This window comes from Salvelinus sp. IW2-2015, linkage group LG27 (genome assembly GCF_002910315.2).
Source record: "Salvelinus sp. IW2-2015 linkage group LG27, ASM291031v2, whole genome shotgun sequence".
NCBI classification, from domain to species: domain Eukaryota; kingdom Metazoa; phylum Chordata; class Actinopteri; order Salmoniformes; family Salmonidae; genus Salvelinus; species Salvelinus sp. IW2-2015.
In genome coordinates, this window is record NC_036867.1 from 18,154,357 (window position 1) to 18,176,414 (window position 22,058).

Sequence of the window (22,058 nt, forward strand, 5' to 3'; positions counted from 1 at the left end):
ATGCATTTTTATGCAAGTGGCATCTAAAGGAGCTTACTGTAGAGATGTGCCGCGGAGGCCCCCTCAGAGAATTAGCACACAGCATCTGGTGTCATCTATTAATAGTGGAGCGGGAGGGGTTGTGTGTGTGGGAGAGGGAGTGTGTTATGCTTGTGTGTGTCAACGTTATGGGAAAGGTAAACTCTTCAGTGTTACCGTTCTGCCATTTTGTAAAGATATTAACATGTCAAAGTGGCAGGTGTGTGTGTGTGTGTGTGTGTGTGTACGTGGCAGCTTTCTCAATCCGCCTCTCTCCAACCTGGTCTCCTTTGCATTCTAGTGGTGGGTTGGGGCGGGCTGGGGCAGAGGGTAAGGTCGGTGTCGGTCGCAGCCTGCCGCGGCTGGCTCATTCAGACACGCCTTGGTGTGTTTGTTGCTTCTGGGATTAGCGGTGAGCAGCACCTGTGTGCAGGTGAGGTCGTGAGCCCGAGCGCAGAGCGTGTACACACACAGCGGTCGGGGCCAGCTGGGCCCTTCAGGTGTGTCCCGTCCTCCTCCACACTTTGATGTACTTCACATAGTTTTAATGACGGATAATAACAGAAAGAAAGAAAAATATATTCTGTGGATTAAGATGGGGTTTTTTGTGTTGCAAAGCTGCAGACTGACAAGGAACTGACTGTCATCAGTAGGGTTACAAAATTCGGGGAACTTTCAATACATTCCCTGGTTTTCTCAAAATCCCAGTTGGAGGATTTGCGGAATAGGGAGGGAATAAGCAGAAAATCCTCCAACCCGGGATTTCTTGAAAACCAGGGAATTTATTGAAAGTTCCTGGAATTTTGCAACCCGAGTCATCAGTCAAAGGTTCAGGGAAGGTGGGGCTCTGGATGAAGGTTCCCTAGGTACAGATCTAGGATCAGCTTCCCCTTCCCCAATTGTAACCTTAAAAAAAGGGACAATCCAGTTGCTACATCCATTTTTGGGATTTAGAAATGAATGAAACACACTCAATGACTCGTGAAGAATAGAACTTATGAACGCCTCATGAGCTTAGTTCAACTGTCAGACGCCCATCAGAACCCAAAATAGGAGCCTGTTTTACTCCAATATTTGGAGACAAAAAATACGCTTAAAACTATGAATGTGTTTATCTTGGATTGGTCAGTCGTTTCATCAAGAGCTCTAATGAATTTTAGAGTGGTTACATTTCTTCAGGCCCATCCCTCAGCTTTTTACTAAAACCCGTGCGATGCTGTGACGGCCCTAATTCCACAGGGGACGAGCCGGCAATAACACTTAAAAAAACAATAATAATAATGATTGGTCCTCTTAACACCCGTTCGCCAAGCTGTAAAAAGCCCTGTCCTGATTGGATCGGCCTCCTCTCCTCCCAGGCTGTCTGAGTCAGAGGTGGAGGATGCTGGAGGTCGGAGCAGCCTGTGGTACTCAGTATGCCGAGTGCCACGCGGTGTTGTGAGGGAGCGAGAGAGGGGAGGGAGGGGACGGACAAACATCCGCAGTGCCGTTCCATTGTGCTGCTGTACTCTGCTCCTGGCCCTACAGCTCATTTGACTTTCCCACAGTCTGGAGGTCACGGGCCTTCTCTTTTCCCCCCCTTCCATCTTCCTTTCTCCCTGTCCCTTCTCCATCTCTTTATCCCACCTGGCCCAGTCCTCCCGCTCTCCCCCTTTTTCCCCTCCTCCTTTCCCTCTCGCCCTCTTCTCTCTGAGCGCATAGGCGGCGTATGAGGGCATTGGGACGCAACCCCCCCCACCCCCTGTCGCCGTAGCGATGTGAGATCAGAGGCGTGGCATCCTTCCAGCTCATCAAACGCGTAAACCATTTAGCTGTGCTGTGGCTGTCAGGGGGAGGAGGGAGGCAGGAATCAAGCTGCATGACAAGCATAATTTGGGGGATTTTCTGCAACGCGTCATGCCAAAGAAAATATCTCCTCAACAAAATAATTGGAATGTCGAGAAGGAGGGCGGACGGTCGCCCGTAAGACGAGCTGAGAAATGAGGCAGAAAGAAGATACCTTTTGTTGCCTTAGTCAGACGAAAGGAAAACACACAAGAGACTAGCGCACAACACACACTTCGGTTGTAGCAGATGAAACGAGATGAAGGAAGTACATTGCATGCAAGAGTATTAGGTTCTCCAGTCAGACTCATAACAGGAGTTCACCTGGTCTGCCTGGTCCACACAGAGCTACTGACTGAACCCCCCCCCCCACACACACAGAGGGTAAAGCAGCTTATTTCACCTGCCGTAGACATCACACATTTCATCTGCATGCCGCTGTGAAATGACTTTCAATGAGCAGCAGCACGACAAAAAAGGCATCCAGGCCAGCTCTGCTATGATAAACATCTGGCCCAGAGCTTTCTTTCCTTTCTTCCCAACATGCACCTGAGCATATCCGGAATTTGATTTATGTCCCCGACGACTGCCAAGCACCTTCGCAGCGGTCTAGTTCAGTAGCTGCCTCGCTCCGGATTTACCTGTGTGTGCGTGCGTTAGGGCTTGTATAAGAAAAAACGGCCTCCGATGTGAATCTGTTCATAAGGGGAACAGGAAGTAAGTCTCTCTCGCCATTATAGCCTACCTCTGATCCCTTTGGCATGGCAGTCTCATCCACCAGCAGATAGAGGATATTCAGCGCCACCAGTAGGACTGAGATGGTCTAGAGAGGAGGAGGAGTTGAGAAACAGAGGGATTTAGCTAAAAAGATTAAGTCAAAGACAAGACAGAACTAATCATCGGTTTGTTTGTCTGTACTCTGCAAAGTGTGTATTCTGTAAGCAGTCCCACACTGCTGCTGTACAACAGGAGCATGTTAAAGAGGCAGACTACTCTACATGGGGGATTCAATCGAAAGCCCAGCTGCTTCAGCGGTGTGACTATTTAGCGGAGCCTTTTCTTTAACACGACCGGGCAAACGATAGGGTGCCATAGGGCTCTGGTCTAAAGGAGTGCACTACATAGGGAATAGGGTGCCATTTGAGATTGCAAACTAAGTTGACCAGGGAGAACTCCCCAGCAGCCACCAAGGCTTTATGCTTCATATGCCATTGGGAAACAGGGGGTGGTTGGTTGGTTGGGGGGCTTTCGTGGGAGTGACTGGCTGCAGTACTATCAATCTGAATACTCACCGTCCCTGTGAGTAGTATTAACATCACAATGGGGTAGAGCAGGTTCTTTTCCCATGCAGACGCTTTCTTCCTCCTCTCTAGGGGAGGGAAGAAGGGAAGGTAGGAGAGAGAGAGAGAGAGAGGATGAGAAAGAAAGACAAAGAAAGAGATGGGGAGAGAGGTCAGAGTTGGGAAACCACCACATTCATTGAGTTCGGGATTCTAACCATTTGGGCAAATACGACCAATACCTCAAATCAATCAAGAGTGAATCACTTACGATATTAAAGACTGTTTTCCTAAACTGTTTCATAAATATATCAAAAAGTGAATAGTGAAACCTCATGGCTTCAGGGTTTATTTATAGAGTTAGTACAACTTGGTTTGGTAAAACATATCGTGAGTGTGGGCACCAACATTATCTGCTCTCTCATCAGGGCCCAGAAGGTAAGTCTTCCTCTTTAATTAGTCTATCTTCCTATATAGAAACAATGACGGAGTACAGATGAAACTGAAAGCTGAGATTGAAATGAACAACTTGATTTATAGGTCTACCTGTTAAAGGATGACAGACCGTGCCGCTACCGATCTGCCTTCTTGTTCTGACATAAATAGATGGTTGCAGAGAATAAGTCTCCAACTTTTAATCGTTCCACACATTGAGAATCTGCCTTATAATAGTATTATGTCAGCATTGATAGCTGCTGAAGACTGACGGAAGAGTACACAACAGCATGGGCCAAGGACAGTAAAGGACATGTGATGTAATGTCCTTTCTGAAATCCCTTTATAACACTGTGGTCCAGTGTCCTTACGACTAGCTTGACTGACTTGCCCTCTATCCTTCTCTCTTACCCCCCCCTCCATCGCTCTCCCTCCCCTTGTGCTAGGCTGGGCGGCCTGTGACGTTTGCCAAGGCTCACTCTATATGCACCCTCCTGCTAAATTAATGACATCACTAAAAGGCTGGGCACAATATAAAAGTTTGCATCTTGTCCAATATCCTAAGTGCCTTTTGTGGCCTCATCTCCCCCTCCCAACCCCCAAAAGCCTTGGCGCGCACCCATTGTACCTCATTTATAATATCCTAAAAAGGATGGAAAATAATAATTATCGGGCAGAAATGCTTTGGGACGTGTCCAAATTAAGAAATAAGACCGAGGGGAAAAAGAAAGGCTCGCTGGCTCTCAGCAATATCTGAAAAGCCTACCTCTTTGCATACGTTTCAATGGGAAATTCAAAGTCCCGAAAGACGGCATCTGTCCATACATATTATAATTCGAGAAAGCATAATGCGGCACCAACAACTCACCCAGTTTATTCCTCTGATCTCGGACGACATCCAATTCTTTGTTGAGTCGATGAGCACTTCCTTGGGAATGAGAGTGAGATGTCGACCCTGCGGACAAAAGGGGGGGGGGGGGGGGGGACGACATCAAATAAGGGTCTCAGGAATGTCATTTTATCAAGCTTTTAACTTATCTTTACACTTCACTCAATCACTCACGCGCCACGTAGTCATTGTGATTCGACTGCCAAATATCTGCCAAATAACTGAAAAGGTATATTTGTTAATTCTGTAAAAACAGGGAGGCTAGACACAGTTCGATTAGCTACACATGATTAATGTTCAACAATAATTAATAGTCATGGCAAGAAGTCTCCCTTTAACAGTTAAATAAAGCATTTTCAGTCACTGCTCACGTAAGTGCAGTTCTTTATCCAGAAAGGTTGCACTAAAGCTTCTATTAAAAAGCATGACTATTTCATCTCTGTAGTTTCTACTCTCAACCTTTATGGCATTTCTCCTATTTTATTAAGAAATCCCATCTGAACGGGTAATCCTGCTTTGTACATAACAATGTGGTCTCTCAAACAAGTAAAAATAATCTCCTGTGTCAATGCTGTCTAGCGAGCGAACGGGTGCATGCTCCAACTGGTCCCGGGGCTAGGGAGAAGACAGCGAGGGATTCTCCAGGAAAACCACAAGGGCAGCTCATTTAAGGCTAATTGATCTGTTTTACTCTGTTTTCCTTCCAGCCTTGACGTACAGGTTGGAGCCCTCAAAGCCAAGTGGAAGAGTATCCATTTGCATCCCCTGGGGMGATTGGCAGATCAAGACCAATTAGTTCAGTGTTACACTGTTACTAGCGTGCAATAAAAAGATGATCTTTCATCTTTGTTACAGGGGTGAAGAACCAATCACTTTGATCAAATATTTTRCCCCCCAACTATTATGACACACCCTGTCTGGATGGGCTTTGGGATACAACGAGAAAGGGAAAAAAGGATAGAGTAAGTGGAGGGAGAAAAAAACTGAGTGGATCCTGTCTGTGCCCTGCCTAATACCTGTCCTAGGAACGCAGTTGGGGAAACTTTGAACCCTCAAACCAAATGCAGTCACAATGCAARAGGAAATGTCACGAGCAGTTCAACAGGACGTGATTTGAGAATTGAGTCGGACCCAACATCGAGTCCTGAGGGGCACCGTGACTGTTCAGCCACAAGACATCTCATCTATCTGGAGAACGTATGCAAAACAAAATCCTCAGCCATCACCTTATCACAGTAATCCTATTACTACACCGACTCCAAATCAATTTCAAGCCAGGTCGCAGTTGTAAATGAGAACTTGTTCTTAACTGGCCTACCTGGTTAAAGAAAGGTGAAATAAAACAAATATTTTTAAAAAAAGTTCCAACTAGCCATGACTATTATTAGGAACATCAAATTATCTGACCACCAACCAAGAACAAAATCATTACATGATAAAAAAAACAATGCAGACGATAAAGGAAAAGTGAATAATAGCATTTTAAGACGTGACATCCTTCAAGCAAGATATATTAAGGTACTGGCAGCAGAGGAGACAGCAGTCCCCCKAAAAAGTTCCAGAGTTCCTGCACGTACCGACGCTGCCACTGCTGCCGAAAATAATGAAACTTCTCCTCTCCAACCTTCACCATTAGTTTAGCGATTACGTCACCTAGCATTATGCTAAGCAGCATGCGGAGGCGACGGACGGAGGCGTTGGCAAGGTCATCGTGCCGCATAGCATCTGGACCAGAGCACGCTGCTYCTGCCGCGAAACACACAGAGGGAACCAGAGGGGCTAGCGAGCCTCAACTAAGACAGCAGCTTAGCTCATGTCTGCGCTGCATCCCAAATGGCACCCTATTCCCTATATAGTGCACTTCTTTCGTCCAGAGCCCTATGGGGTGCTTTTGGACACAACCGTGGACTGGAGCTGGAATACTGGACTAGCTCTGGTGCAAGGCCTTCACATTAGCATAGGGCCATTGTTACGTMGCCCTCTCGCCTAATTAGCTGCTGCGTCCGAAGATGTGGCATAAGGTTCAAAATCGAAACCATCCTTGTCACTCACTATAGAACGCCGTAAACTACATAGGCATGGGCACTTTTCAGAAAAGGCCAGAAGTATAGGGGGGGAAAAAAAGAGTCAAAAGAGGGATAATTGGATATCTTAATCCATTTTGTGACATTGGATAATATCATATGTAGCCTAACTTTGCATAATCCATTTCCTAAAATGACCAACACACTTAATTTATCTCAATGCATCAAACTGCAGTAACTTAACGAACAACACGTCCCAATATCTCCTTTCTCCTGAAGTGTGTATTTGTTCGCTCCTTCCCACAAATCTAAAATTATTGGATTGGTGGAGGCATGGGGTAAATGTTTCGGCCATATTTCTTATACCAGTCATTTCCTTTCAGTCAAGGGATGTGAACAAGTGCATACTTTGGGAGGAAGGAGAGATAACTGGGACATAGCTAGACTCTCTCAATAAAATAGGCTACAGCATAGCAAACAAACAGGGACACCTGGTGGAGGGGGCTCAGGACACATCATTTTGTCAGGCCAATGTAAAACTATGCATAATGTCAATTCTCCTGACACGAATTACATATGCAGATAAATTATGCAACACTGTGCATTTCAAAAGGACAAGCTTGCTCCCCATCACTGGCTAGGGTAGCCAGATCTGATATTGTAATGAGCGTGTCACTGCGCGTCTCCTTGCGGTTCATATGGTCCTATCAAACCTCTCGCAGAGTAAACACACACACACACACACACACACACACACACACACACACACACACACACACACACACCACACACACACACACACACACACACACACACACACACACACACACACACACACACACACACACACACACACACACACACACACACACACACACACACACACACACACACAGCCACTCAGCCGAATAAACCCACCGCTCCTGCTCATCTAAAGCAAACAACCAAATCCTAAATGCTATTTGGGATGTAATTGCACAGAGAAGAGATGCAAACTCAAAACCCCGAAGAGTAAATATAGATCAATCCAATCCATTGATCGGTAGATAATCCAAAACAGCAAACATAAACAAAGTGTAATGAGACAGGTCTAATCTACGGCCAGGCAGGCGAGGGATGCAGAGGACACAAGCCAAGCGAGGAGGACATTGGGCGCTTGTGGAGTGTGTCCTGTGAACTATCCCTGAACCTCTTCCTCCTTCTCCCCTTCCCGAAAAGATCAGAGGGAACCTCACCCGCCACTCATACCCTTAGAGTTACACCCAAGTGTGTGTGTGTGTGTGGTGAACAAAAAAAATAACATTCCTGGGATTCCCGATAAGGCGACACGGATCTCGCTACTTAGCGTCTGAGCGAGAGCTCTTCTCCCAGCTGCTTAGCTCTCGCTCTCTCCACCACGGGAGAGCGGTGGAGTCGGGCCGCGCCGCCCCGGTGGACTGGAGAAGTCGTGGAGTGGGGTTATTGTGTTCCAACTCACGGCGACATCAAACCCTCGTCCCGGTGATAAGGAACAGATTACACTTATTTTATCAGGTGTTCAAAGCACCAGCGTTTGGCATAAGCCCTAGGAAACCAAACAGCTAAATAGCAGACCTATTGAGAGGAGCAACCGGCGTAGCGTTTGACAACAGCGCTATCAGCACAAGCAATCTTCCGTACCTCCCTGGTTTGTAAAGACACTCATCCTCTTTATTTACTTGCATCTGTACACTTGGTTGCGTGCCTCACTTGATATTAAAGTACGTTTGGCGGGCGCCCCAAATACTTCCTGCTTTGTGGGATTCTTCAACACTAAAAGAAGGAATTTGGGAACAGTGGTCGTAGGTAGATAAAAGGCAACGCAGGTTGACAAATAGTGTATTTTGCAAGTTAAACATTTTAGCGGCCCTCTTGACAGCAAATAACATTTCTTTTTCGTTTTTCGTTCATTTCCTTTTTACCATGGGGAGTAGAGAAGGTTTTGCAGTTGTAAAGCAATAACGCTGCACATCTACACATTTTGACATGGAGTGGAGAGAAAAATGTGCAATTTTACAGCTTATTTCCTGTAGTTCTACACATTTGGTGGAGAGAAACGTTTGCCGTTGCTAGCATGATATCTGAGTGAGAGTGACTAACAAAATCAATGATAACCCTGTCGGTAATGTAAGTTTAGATAGCTGGCTTCTAGACTAACTTACCAATCTAAAAATGTTTAGCTGACATGGGCTCATTGAGTGAATGTCAGTGACTGACATAACAAGAGAAAAACTGCTGATGCACAACCATATTTCGAAATGGCACCTTGTGTTTTCTACTATTCCAACTCTCAACAATAAGTCGAGATCCCAACTGAGAGCCAAAATTTATTTTTTWAAATAATTTTTGGGGGTCTTTGGAAATTGATCCCGGGCCTGCAAAAAAGCGGGGCCGCCACCAGTTTCCCATCCCTGGCCTAGTTAGTAGTAGTCTATCAACATGTTTCACCAACATCTACTACACCACCATCAGAAATAAATACATTCTGCGTCCCAAATGGCACCCTATTCCCTACACAGTGCACTGTTTTTGACCAGAGCCCTATGTGCCATTTGAGACACAGCTATTCTCCAAGACCATTTCAATTCCCTCCTAATGAGGGGCCTGTCATTACTAGTCTGGGGCCAGAGATCAAATGAGGAAATCGCCTGGCCAGTAGTGCCAGTGGAAGGCAGTGTGCCGTGTTCTTAAATTGACTCTAAAACTCTCCACCAATGTAATTTATGGTCTCTGACAATGGCAGCTGCAGCTTGTCCTTTAGAAAAAGTGAAAGAGAGAGAGCGAGGGAAAGAAAGCAAGCGAGGGAAAGAAAGAAAGAGAAAGAGAGCGAGAGAGAGAAAAAGCGAGAGAGAAAAAGYGGGGGAGAGAGAGGACAGGGAAATAGAGAGAGTTGTTGGGGGAAGAGAGGGGACGAGAGAGAAGGGAGCAAATGAGAATGAGAAAAAGAGGGGTGGAGTGGGGAGGCTGATTTGTCAATGCTAATTGGTTCCAGTGCAGGAGCGCTCCATCCCGACCCAATGGCGAACGTGCATAAAGACGACAGGACATCAGCTTTAGCCCTATCCACTGAGTTTTAAAACTATAGCGTGCGATATGGTTCAATGTGCCAATAAATGCCAAATTGCCGGCGTCTTGAAGTTACGTTTTGCTAACGACCATACAAAAAGAGTAATGGAGAGCAACGTACAATATGGCGAACTGAGCAAAAACTAGGAATTTGTGGTAAGTGCATGGGGGCCGCCATCTTTATGCACCTCTGCTATTGTGCAGTCATCTCCTTGTAATGTGCCAACACATTTCCTGGTCTGTGTCCGAAATGGCACTCTATTCCCTATAGTGCATTGCCATAGGGCTCTGGTTAGGGCTGGCACAATTACCGTATAACAGACGGTCATGGGGGGGGGACCAACAGCTGACTGAAGATAGGATGGCCGGGCATTCGTGTGGTTGAGTCCCTTTCTGCGGTAACATGGAATCTTAACAACGTGATGAAACTCTATTGCTCCTTGCTAAAACAAACACTGGCGTTGTAGCAAACAAGTCTTTGGTTGCCTAGGCAATGCACCCCACCCTGTAGCAGTAGCACCCATAGAAGTAGAATGAATAGAACAGGCTTGGAACCTCTAACACTGGTAATTTGAAAGGTAAACTCATAGTCCCAGTCGGTACTAAAATAGAACATCTCGGCCCTGCCCGCCTGTGAGGAAAACAACTTGTGGTTACCTTGGTTACCCCATTGGCTCACAGCAAAATCTCGACCTTTTTCAAATTTTGTTGTCGTCTGCTTGTTTTAGTCAACAGAGAAGGTTTTTCTGGATCAAAAAGAGGGATAGATGGTGGTCCTGTTGGGGTCGGGTAATGGGCGTGTATTGCCATTGTGTTCTTATGCTCAAACAGTATAACAAAACCAATTTGGCCCCCAATCGGGTCCTCTGGGCATGTGCCCTGCGTGCCCCGTCAGTAATCCAGRCATGCCAAAAACACTCCTAAATTCTTATTTTTTTCCTCTCCTTGACTGTCTAGCTTGCATTTATTAGGTTTTGTAGTTCTCAAAGATTATATTATAAAAAATATARAGGTAAAGGGGCGGCAGGTAGCCTAGTGGTTAGTGTGTTGGGCCAGTAACCAAAGGTTGCTGGATCGAATCCCCGAGCTGACAAGGTCGTCGTTCTGCCCCTGAACATGGCAGTTAACCCACTGTTCCCCAGTAGGCAGTCATGGTAYMRAAGAATTTGATCTTACRTGACTAAAGGTTAAATAAAAKWMTTWAAGTATCTGTTTTACATACTTTCAGTATGGTTTTAGTCATTTAAGGTCACACTGAAAGCCTTTTCCAAACCGAAAAATGTATTTGCACATTCTAAATGCATATAGGGGAAACACTGAACTTCTATTCATTCCATTTCTATGGCAGCACATGTAGTCAGGAGCTGAGAAGAGAAAATGTGTCTCTTAATWAAAAATGTGTGTCGTTTTCGCTATTCAAACGGTCATTACAGTGAACGTTGTCATTTGGCTGCCTCACAGCCCTAGCTCTGGTCAAAAGTAGTGCACTAAATAGGGTGCAAATTTGGGCGAGGATCTACTGACAACGTACCGTTCAATCTCCTCTGAAGGGCTTCCTCTTGCAAAGTAACGCAGTAAATCTGCTCATCCAGGTCCTCCAGGATCTGAGGGGACAAAATGGGTTATAATAAGGTCCGAAGTGGGGCCGGAGAGTAACAGATGGGTGGATGAGTTGGTGACATGTTTGTAGTCCTCGTGTCCACAAGTCGCGCATGTTAATAGCAAAAATGACCCATTTCAGAGTCAGACAGAGGAAAGCCAGAAGTCCATGTCGGTCAAACSTATAAAGTCACTAAAATATTTACAGTACACATAAATACATGTAGCAATGTGTTCCCAAAAATCTGAAGTAGCCAGCGTAATGAAAAAAAGGAGCCAGGTAGTGGAGGGGCATGCTCCCCCAAAAACATTTGTYCACTTTAAAATTGAATGTGGCATCTGCTGTACTGCAATTTGTTAAAGTCAATTAGGTAGCCAGTCATATGAGGGTTAGTATGCCAGCTATTTGGCTGGCATCTGGCGCTTATAAAACACAATGAAGGCGTTTGAGGTAGAGCATGGAATGGAAGTTAGTACTCACGGTTGGTTTGACTAGTAACTGGCCCATGACTGTGAACATCCTGGACAGGCCCACAGGAGTACACACTGGGAATGAAGAAGTTACAAGTGGTGAGACACAACCAAAACACTTCCAGCACATTAGGGACCTAGGGATTACTACAGAAATTACCGTCTAGTCCAAGCCATATGTTATCCCCCCACCCCACCCCACACACTTTTTCATAAAAGCATGAAACTTGGTACACTTGTACAGTTTAGGCCCCTATCAAAAATGTTACTGAACCTGCCGCACATCAATCATCAATTGAGATAATATTCCATTTGCACATATTCCATTGATTATGCTCCTATTAATTCAACAACAATACTCACTCAGGAGGAGCAGTCCCCCCATCAGAGATATACAGGAGTAGAGGTATGGTAAGTAGAACTCCCAGAGATCTGAAGGAAAAGGGATGAAATGTTAGTCAAAGCTGAACAAATACAGTACCAGTCAAAAGTTCGGACACACCTACCCATTCAAGGGTTTTTCTTTATTTTTACTATTTTCTACATTGTATAATAGTGAAGACATCAACATTATGAAATAACACATACGGAATCATGCAGAAACCAAAAAATGTGTTAAACAAATCAAAATATATTTTAGATTCTTCAAAGTAGCCACCTTTGCCGTGATGACAGCTTTGCACACTCTTGGCATTCTCTCAACCACCTTCACCTGGAATGCTTTTCGAACAGTCTTGAAGGAGTGCCACATATGCTGAGCACTTGTTGGCTGCTTTTCCTTCACTTTGCGGTCCAACTCATKCCAAACCATCTCATTTGGGTTGAGGTTGGGTGAAAGTTCTTGTCATTTTCCAGATTGACTGACCTTCATGTCTTAAAGTAATGATGGACTGTCATTTTTCTTTGCTTATTTGAGCTGTTCTTGTCATTTTACCAAATAGGGCTCTTCTGTATATCACCCCGACCATGTCACAACACAACTGATTGGCTTAAACATTAAGAAGGAAAATTCCACAAATTAACTTTTAACAAGGCACACCTGTTAATTGAAATGTATTCCAGGTGACTACCTCATGAAGCTGGTTAAGAGAAAGCCAAGAGTGTACAAAGCTGTCATCAAGGCAAAGGGTGGCTACTTTGAAGAATCTCAAATATAAAATATATTTTGATTTGTTTAACACTTTTGGTTAGTACATAATTCAATGTGTTATTTCACAGTTTTGATGTCTTCACTATTATTCTACAAAGTAGAAAATTGTCAAAATAAAGAAAAACCCTTGAATAATTGGCTGTGTCCAAACTTATGATTGGTACAGTACATCAAACCACACAGCTAGAAACAGAGGTAGCGTCCCAAATGGCACCATTCCCTATATAGTCCACTACTTTTGACCAGGGCCCATAGAGCTCTGGTCAAATGTAGTGCACTAAATAGGGAATAGTGTGCCATGTGACACACAAAATCCCCATAGCCTTACCATAGAGTGACTCCATACTGGCTGCGTCATTGTCGATGAGCGCGGACGCCACCCAGACTATTCCTAGGATGAGCAGTCCGAGGAGGAAGAGCATCACAAAGGTCTCTAGAACCCGTGACTTAATGCCCTGCGAGAAAACACACACAGATGGAGGAGAGAGAAGTGATGAACAAAAACAGCCATGTTACAGTTTTTATTCATACAAAGCTGTGATTTTTGCCAAGTTCTCCTAAGGCTATTCACACTGCCTAGGAATTGAGTGAGGCAAGGAAGGGTCAGCAAAACAAGCTCATTCTAAAAAATGACCCATCAGTTGAATGTATCACTTGGGCCCAGTTCCAAACGGCCAGAGCCCATGACCAGAGTCCTATGTTAAACAAGTAGGTAGCCCTGCGAGAGCCAGAAAGACTCGTCCTGCCCTATGGGCCAATCTCCTGTTTCTGTAGCGTGCGACAGATTGGTACCCCAATCCTTAACCTTAATGTTGAGTGCCAAGCAGAGAGGCGTTGGGTCCCATTTTTAGAGTCTGTGGTATGACTGGGGGGTCAAACCCCCAACCCTGCAATCTCAGGGTGGACACTACCCACAAGGCCACTGAGCTGGTATGGGCCCTGATCAAAAGCGGTGCACTATTGAATAGGGTGCCATTTGGGATGCAATCTTGGTTCATAGAGTGAAACCATGCAGACACTGCAGTCTCCCCACAACCAGTGTTGCTGCAGCCTCACTACGTTACTTCAAATATCAATGTAGCTACTACAGTGSCTTCTCTATAAAATCACCCAAACTAATGCTGCACTCTAATTGTAAAATGCCATTGCTTTACATTCAGGGAATGTCCCAAATGGCACCATATTCCCTATGTCGTGCACTACTTTTGACCAGGGCTCATAGGTGCCTGATCAAAAGTAGTGACCCATTTAGGGAATAGGGTGCTGTTTAGGACGCATCCCCAGATCCATATTACAGCCCCGCGCACAGTTAACTGATCCCAGAGAAGACCATGTTAAAGCACCTTCTACAACAGTATATTAAAAGGGGCCTATCCAGACTCAGAGCCGGGTCCGGTTAAATAAAAAAACTAGTTGAAGTGAAGCCTCGCTCCTGTGTGTAGATTAAGAGCAGGCCTCCCATTACATCTGGGGACGATTAGGGGGCTCTTAACGCGCCCACGGCCCTGCGGCCCAGCGCAGACAGGAGTTGTGGTAATTTGGGTTTTCCGGGTCACAGACTGCTGAGTGGTTAATAAAGTCTTCTCTACCTGTTCACACAAGAGTCCATTTACCCCCCGCGCCGCTAGTGGAGGCGGACAGGCTCTACACGAACGCGAAACAGCGGCTGCCTTCCAAATGGCACCATATTCATTATCTAGTGCACTACAAAAGTAGTGTACTTTAAAGGAGATAGGYTGRSWRRRYYYWSYCARCCTCTGTTTTACAACACTGTAGAGGAGATACTGTCTGGCACTGTAGGAATAGGCTGCAACGCATGACTTACACAGGGCTTGTGGGTTAGCCTCAAATTGGGCAGCTATGATCAATTTGTTACTAGGTAAATGGTGATCTGCTAACTGTTGTGTGGAATTTGTTTATAGCCAGGTATATATATATATATATATATATATCTGCAGGTAGCCTAGTGGTTAGAGCGTTTGGCCAGTAACCGAAAGGTTGCTAGATCAAATCCCTGAGCTGACAAGGTAAAAATATGTCGTTCTGCCCCTGAACAAGGCAGTTAACCCACAGTTCCCCAGTAGGCCGTAATTGTAAGTAAAAATGTGTTCCTAACTGACTAGCCTAGTTATATAAAGGTTCAATTAAATAAATACGCAGTGATCCTCTGTTCGAAGGTGATCCTCATGTAATGTAACTGCTTTTTAAAAGTCTGAACTCAACACTGAGCCCACATCTCACACACTGAACACTTAGCCTACCAATGATCTCAAACACCATTATCGCCATCGTCACAACCATTTTGAAAATCAATCACGTTCTGCAAACACACGGTCTCTCCACACAGACAGTGGAGCTGTTGAATCTAAGCTCGTGTCCCAAATGGCACCGTATTCCCTATATAGTGCACTACGTCAAAAGCAGTGCACAATATAGGGAGCCATTTGGGGGACACATAGACTGTCATATTACTGAAGTATCCCCCCCACATGTAGGCTAGATAGAAGGGACCTGTGTAGAATTTTCTAGCACAACAGTGGGAGTAGTCTAGAGCGCCCCATTGTGGCCATGTCTGGTACGATCTGCTGCACCTCAGCAGGCAGACCTACTYATTCTCTAAAGTGAGGAAAGGAGTTTTGAATATACTGTACGTAGTCTACGTCCCAAATGGCACCCTAATCTCTATATAGCTCTATGGACCCTGGCAAAAAAAGTTGTACACTATTTTGGGAATAGGGTGCCATTTGAGATGAAGACATTCCCTCAGTAGACCTTAGAAAACCTCATATCTAGAGAAGCATCTCATGTGGTATAGAGGGAATATGTCTTCGTCTCAAATGGCACCCTATTCCCTAAATAGTGCACGGGTCTAAAATGGTTTAATGACAGGCCCTTTATCCTGACCTGCTTACTGAAACCTCTATCCTCCAATGTGTTCAGTTCCTCCCACTGAGTACATAACTACTGTGATGCTGCAGTCTAGCGGCTCACATCAGAGCTGAACTGGCCAATAGGGAGCTCTCAATGCCGAGAGAGATGGAGAGAGGGAGGGAAGGGGAGAGATAGATAGATGGTGGAGGAGAAGAGGAGAGCAGTTGAATGTCTGAACGCATCTCGTCCCCAGAGGTGAGAGGTGAGAGAGGAATGCTTTCAGGGACTTCTGTCACATCCCACACACACACACACACACACACACACACTCTTAAGGAGGCTCCGGGATGGATAGAACCTTGCATGGCCTGCTGCAAGAGGCGGCTCCGCTCGGGTGCCTCGGTCCACCTTAACCAGCAGCCTATGCCATGCTGAAGGTGTATTCCCTCTAGGCCAGGCCTCTCAATCATTTATAAGACTCAAATCATTACCCATTCAGATCATTTAGGGCAAAGGCAATGCCTGTCACCTCCCTTAATATTATGTCTGTGGAGTGTCAGACAAAGGTTGACCAAGTGTTGGGAAGCAGGGGGTCTGAATTGCAAGCTTTGAATTAATCACGTATCACATAACATATTCCATTACTTATACCCTGCATTCTCCTTGTTGCTCTTTCATAACAAATTAGCACAATTATTTTCTTAAGTACTGAAGATGGTAAGCACTGCAGACAGTCGCCACAATCATCAAAACGTGGAAAACGTAGTTAACGCGTTTTAAAAAATAGGCAAGGGAGAGCGCCATGGCATCCAGAGCCGAGRGCCAGCCCGAGCTGAATGTTTCTACTCTTGCCATTCTAAATGTGTACACCACTATTCAGCTTCCCAGATCCTCACACCGCACCGCTGTCGAGCGTGGGGCTAGCTGCCTGCTCTGCCCAGTGCAGCTCCACTAGAAAAGCAGGGAATCAGATACTTCCAAGAAACGTGTGGGTGTGTGTGTGAGGGACACTGCCCTGTGTGTATGAGATGACTGCATCTAAACAACCACAGCGACACACACTCGCAACAACCTACACTTGTGTGTGTGTTCTCACCCAGACCCATTCCAAACCACCAGCAACCCAGGGACACTGAATTAGAGGTTTAACTACCTTACAGTGGACCCGACCACGGCTATACCCTAGTGGACCCGACCACGGCTCTGCATAAAGACTATAGCTTTTAGGTTAAGGGGAAGTTGCTGACTTACAGCATGCCTAAACCAATACATTAACCAGAGGGAAACTTAGCTGATACAATAAAATGTATCTCTTTTTATTATTTTTTACCGGGTCCGTTTAGTGTTCTTGTAGGAAATCCAGAGGTCAGTTCCGTTCGGATCCAACTTTTTGGACCTGTGAAGACCTCTACACTGAATCACTGGTTGCCCTAATACCAACACTGAATGGCTCAATGCCACCCTCTTACTCTGTAGGATCAGAAACGACATATCTGGGTACTGCTATGTACAGCAGAACGGATACATGCATCCCCATGCGCGTCCTTGGGGAAGCATAGCTAGACAGTGTCAGCATCGTCAATGGCACCCTATTCCCTACATAGTGCACTACTTTGACCAGGGCCCAAAAGGAGCGCACATGCAGTGTTTCAACAGTGCTGAATGTCATTGTGCCATGGTGTGATATTCCCTCCGCATCCCCAGGGCAGAGAAAGAGAGAGGGGAAAGAGAGAGAGAGAGAGAGAAGAGAGAGAGAGAGAGAGAGAGATGAGAGCGTGATGGGAAATGAGATGGGACAGCGAGAGTGAGAAAACGAGGTCTGAGCAAACGAGTGAGGAGAGGGAGAAAACAGAGGAAGGTAAAGAAGAGGCGGGCAGAGTTGCAGAGAGACAGAGAGAGGGGGACAGGAGAGGAATAGAATAAGGAAGGAGGATAGGGACTATAGTGACGGATAGAATAAAGAATAGCATGGGATGCATGGGAGAGGTTGAGCGCCACAGAGACCCAGACATGGGGTCTCTGTGGCGGGGGGGGGGGAGCGCTTCCTTCCCTCCAGCCCCATCCATCTGCAGCAAGTCAGCGCACAGTGGCAGAGATCATCCCACTGCCCATTGCTCCACTCCCCGACAGGAGCGTGTGGGATGGAGGGACAAAGGGATGGAGGGAGGGGGCCCCAATTCACCACTCCCAGCCAGTCCACTTCTCTGCCTATGCTTGCTAAGGAGACGCCAGATGCAAAGGGCCCTTATTAGCGTACCCTTCAGTCCCGGCCTTCAGCCCCGGCCGTGTCAGAGACAGAAAACAGAGAGGGAGTCGCTGGTCTGGAGGGGACTGGAAAGCTTCCCCGTGTAAAGCTGCCGCAAACTAAACTTCTAAAGACTCGCCCCAACGACACAGCAGTGGGCGCGTGGGAAACCGTTTGCTTCACGTCCGTCTTGTACAGCGAGAGAGGAAAAAACAATGCCGTGAAACTCATACTTCACAAACACTCCCCTTTTTTAGTTTTAAAAATGTAAAGCCTTTAAATGAACCTGAGCCATTCGCGCCCAAGCTCCCATGGCCAATACATTAGARGCGAGTCAGAAAAAGGGATTTACAGGGAGGAAGAGGCTTCAGTATGCTACTTTTGATGTTTTCCTCGCGTTTATTCAAATAAAAATGTATTTGTCACATGCATCAAATACAACAGACCATACAGTGAAATGCTTACTTACAAACCCTTAACCAACAATGCAGTTAAGAAAAATAAGTGTATAGTAAAAACTAAATAAGTAAAAAAAATACAAATAATTAAAGAGCAGCAGTAAAATAACAGAAGCGAGGCTATATACAGGGGGTACCGGTACAGAGTCAATATGCAGGGGCACAGGTTGGTTGAGGTAATACGTACATGTAGGTAGAATTAGTGACTATGGATAGATAATAAACAGAGTAGCAGCAGCGTAAAAAGAGGGGGGGACAATGCAAATAGTCTGGGTAGCCATTTGATTACCTGTTCAGGAGTCTTATGGCTTTGGGGGTAGAAGCTGTTAAGAAGCCTTTTGGACCTAGACTTGGCGCTCCGGTACCGCTTGCRGTGCGGTAGCAGAGAAAAAAGTCTATGACTAGGGTGGCTGGAGCCTTTGACAATTATTAGGGCCTTACTCTGACACCGCCCGGTATAGAGGTCCCCCTACAAGGACTCCATCTTGTTGTCATTATCAAGAGGTGTCAGGCTGATAAGTCATCAAAGAAGAAATGACCGTCCCCTGTGCTAATAAAAATCACACTTTTTGGATGTCGCACACTGCGTTCAGCCAATCAGGTTGCAGCAGTCGGTTGTTTCCCCTGGCTGAACGCGGTGGGCAATATCAGGAAGCAGCATTGGCCTCTCTAGCATGGTGGTGGAAAATTGTGTTTTATTAAGACACTATGCATATTTTCCCTTTTTTGGAGGCCGGCAGGCCATTAAATCGAGTTAAGGATCCACCCCTTTTTTTCAATTTTTGCCTAAAATGACATACCCAAATCTAACTGCCTGTAGCTCAGGCCCTGAAGCAAGGGTATGCATGTTCTTGGTACCATTTGAAAGGAAACATTTTGAAGTTTGTGGAAATGAATGTAGGATAATATAACACAATAGATCTGGCAAAAGATAATACAAAGTTAAAAAACAAACATTATTTTGTATTTTTTTTGTACCATCATCGAAATGCAAGAGAAAGGCCATAATGTACTATTCCAGCCCAGGTGCAATTTAGATTTTGGCCACTAGATGGCAGCAGTGTACGTGCAAAGTTTTAGATTGATCCAATGAACCATTGCATTTCTGTTCAAAATGTTGCATCAAGACTGCCCAAATGTGCCTAAATTGTTTTTAATAACTTTTCATGTTCAAAATTGTGCGCTCTCCTCAAACAATAGCATGGTATTCTTTCACTGTAATAGCTACTGTAAATTGGACAGTGCAGTTAGATTAACAAGAATTTAAGCTTTCTGCCAATATCAGATATGTCTATGGGAAATGTTCTTGTTTATTACAACCTCATGCWAAACGCATTAGCCTATGTTAGCTCAACCGTCCCGTGGATGGGAAACCGATCCCGAAGAAGTTTTAAAGATGAAACCAACAAAGATGCAGCCTGAAATAAGGATGTTTTATGTACGAGCCGGTCACCTGTACAGGTCTCCTTCCTTTCACTCTGTCATTTAGGTTAGTWTTGTGGAGTAACTACAATGTTGTTAGTCCATCCTCAGTTGTTTTCTCKTATCACAACCATTAAACTCTATAATTGTTTTAAAGTCACCATTGGCCTCATGGTGAAATCCCTGAGCGGTTTCCTTCCTCTCCTGCAACCGAGTTAGGAAGGACACCTGTATCTTTGTAGTGACTAGATGTATTGATACACCATCAAAAGTGTAATTAATAACTACACCATGCTCAAAGGGATATTCAAAATCTTTTTATTTTGACCAATCTACCAATAGGTGCCCTTCTCTGCGAGGCATTGGAAAACCTCCCTGGTCTTCGTGGTTGAATTTATARGAATACATATAAATTGTATGTGTGGGGTACAGAGATGAGGGAGTCATTCAAAAATCATATTAAACAATATTCCTGCACACAAAGTGAGTCCATGCAACTTATTATGTGACTTGTTAAGCACATTTTTACTCCTGAAATTATTTAGGCTTGCCACAACAAAGGGGTTGAATACTTATTGATATTTCAGCTTTTCATGTGTAATTAATTTGTAAAAATGTCAATGAACATAAATCCACTTTGACATTATGCGGTACTGTGTTTGGGCCAATTGGCAAAGAAATTAAATAAAACGCAATATAATCCATTTTTAATTCAGGGTGTAACAACACAATGTGGAATAAGTCAAAGTGTGTGAATACTTTCTGAAGGCACTGTATAGCTGGCTGGATACATTAAAGTCGGACGCAGCTGACAAACTAAGTAAAAGTAATATTAGTGTTATCTGGAGGCCGGTTGGGCTACCTTAAAAAAGGTGCAATATGCAGAAATCGCTCCYCCATATCCTGGTTGCAATTAGAATACATCGCCTAACTTCAATTTATGTGACAAAATAATCAATCATTGTGTAGATAATCATTGTAGCATCTAAACCGCTGTGAAATATATTTTCCATAACAAAAAATACACTGCTCAAAAAAATAAAGGGAAGACTTAAACAACACAATGTAACTCCAAGTCAATTCACACTTCTGTGAAATCAAACTGTCCACTTAGGAAGCAACACTGATTGACAATAAATTTCATCATGCTGTTGTTGCAAATGAATAGACAACAGGTGGCAATTATAGGCAATTAACAAGACACCCCCAATAAAGGAAGTGGTTCTACAGGTGGTGACCACAGACCACTTCTCAGTTCCTATGCTTCCCTGGTGTGATTTTGGTCATTGTGAATGCTTGGCGGAGTGCTTTTCACTCTAGTTGGTCAGCAATGCAGACGGAGTTCTAACAACCCACACCAACGTGGCTCAGGTAGTGGCAGGCTCATCCGGATGGCAACATTCAATGCCGAGCTGTGCGCAAGAAGGTTGCTGTCGTCTGTCAGCGTAGTGTCCAGAGCATGGAGGCCGCTACCCAGAGACGGCCAGTACATAGCGCAGACGTGGTAGGAGGCCGTAGGAGGGCGAACACACCCAGCAGCAGACCGCTACCTCGCCTGTTGCAAGGAGGAGCAGGAGGAGCTACTGCAGAGCCTGCTCAAAATGACCTCCATGCAGGCCACAAATTGTGCATGTGGCTGCTCACACGGTCAAAACAGTATCTCCATTGAGGGTGGTACTGAGGGCCCGCGTCCACCAGGTGGGGGTTGGCTTACAGCCCAACACCGTGACAGCGACGTTTGGCATTTGCCAGAGAAATCCCAAGTATTGGCCAAATTCACCACTGCGCCCTGTGCTCTTCAACAGTGAATAGCATGTCTTCAACACTGAGCACATGTGACAGACCGTGACGAGAGTCTGACGACGCCGTGGAGAACGTTCTGCTGCCTGCAACATTCCTCCAGCATGGACCCGGTTTGGCGGTGGGGCAGTCATGCTGTGGGGTGGCATGTTCTTTGTCGGGCCGCGGCAACAGCCTCCATCCGTGCCTCGCCAGAGGTAGCCGTGATCTTGCCATCTCACGGTACCTGGATGAGATCCTCAGACCCCTTGTGAGCACCATACTGCTGGCTGCGTTGGGCCTGGGTCTCTCCTAATGCAAGACCATGCTAGACCTCATGTGGCTGGCAGTGTGTCAGCAGTTTCGCTGCAAGAGGAAGACTTGGACTTGCTATGGACTGGCCCCGCCCGTTCCCCAGACTCGAATCCCCAATTGAGCACATCTGGAATTCTTCTCGCCTCCATTCCACGCAACGCCATGTGCACCCACAGACTGTCCAGAGTTGGGAG

The 22,058-nt window shown here is 45.5% G+C and overlaps 1 protein-coding gene across 1 annotated transcript in view; it reads right to left on the minus strand.

Annotated features, from left to right (window-relative positions):
- Positions 1–22,058, minus strand: part of LOC111953529 (limb region 1 protein homolog) — a 62,908-nt gene that overhangs the window by 17,698 nt on the left and 23,152 nt on the right. The window contains exons 6-12 of the mRNA XM_023972880.3: positions 13,103–13,229; positions 11,988–12,056; positions 11,635–11,699; positions 11,086–11,158; positions 4,426–4,512; positions 3,135–3,211; positions 2,588–2,665 (exon numbers count right to left, since the gene is read on the minus strand). Coding sequence (XP_023828648.1) covers positions 2,588–2,665; positions 3,135–3,211; positions 4,426–4,512; positions 11,086–11,158; positions 11,635–11,699; positions 11,988–12,056; positions 13,103–13,229 — 576 coding nt within the window. The remainder of the gene's footprint in view (positions 1–2,587; positions 2,666–3,134; positions 3,212–4,425; positions 4,513–11,085; positions 11,159–11,634; positions 11,700–11,987; positions 12,057–13,102; positions 13,230–22,058) is intronic.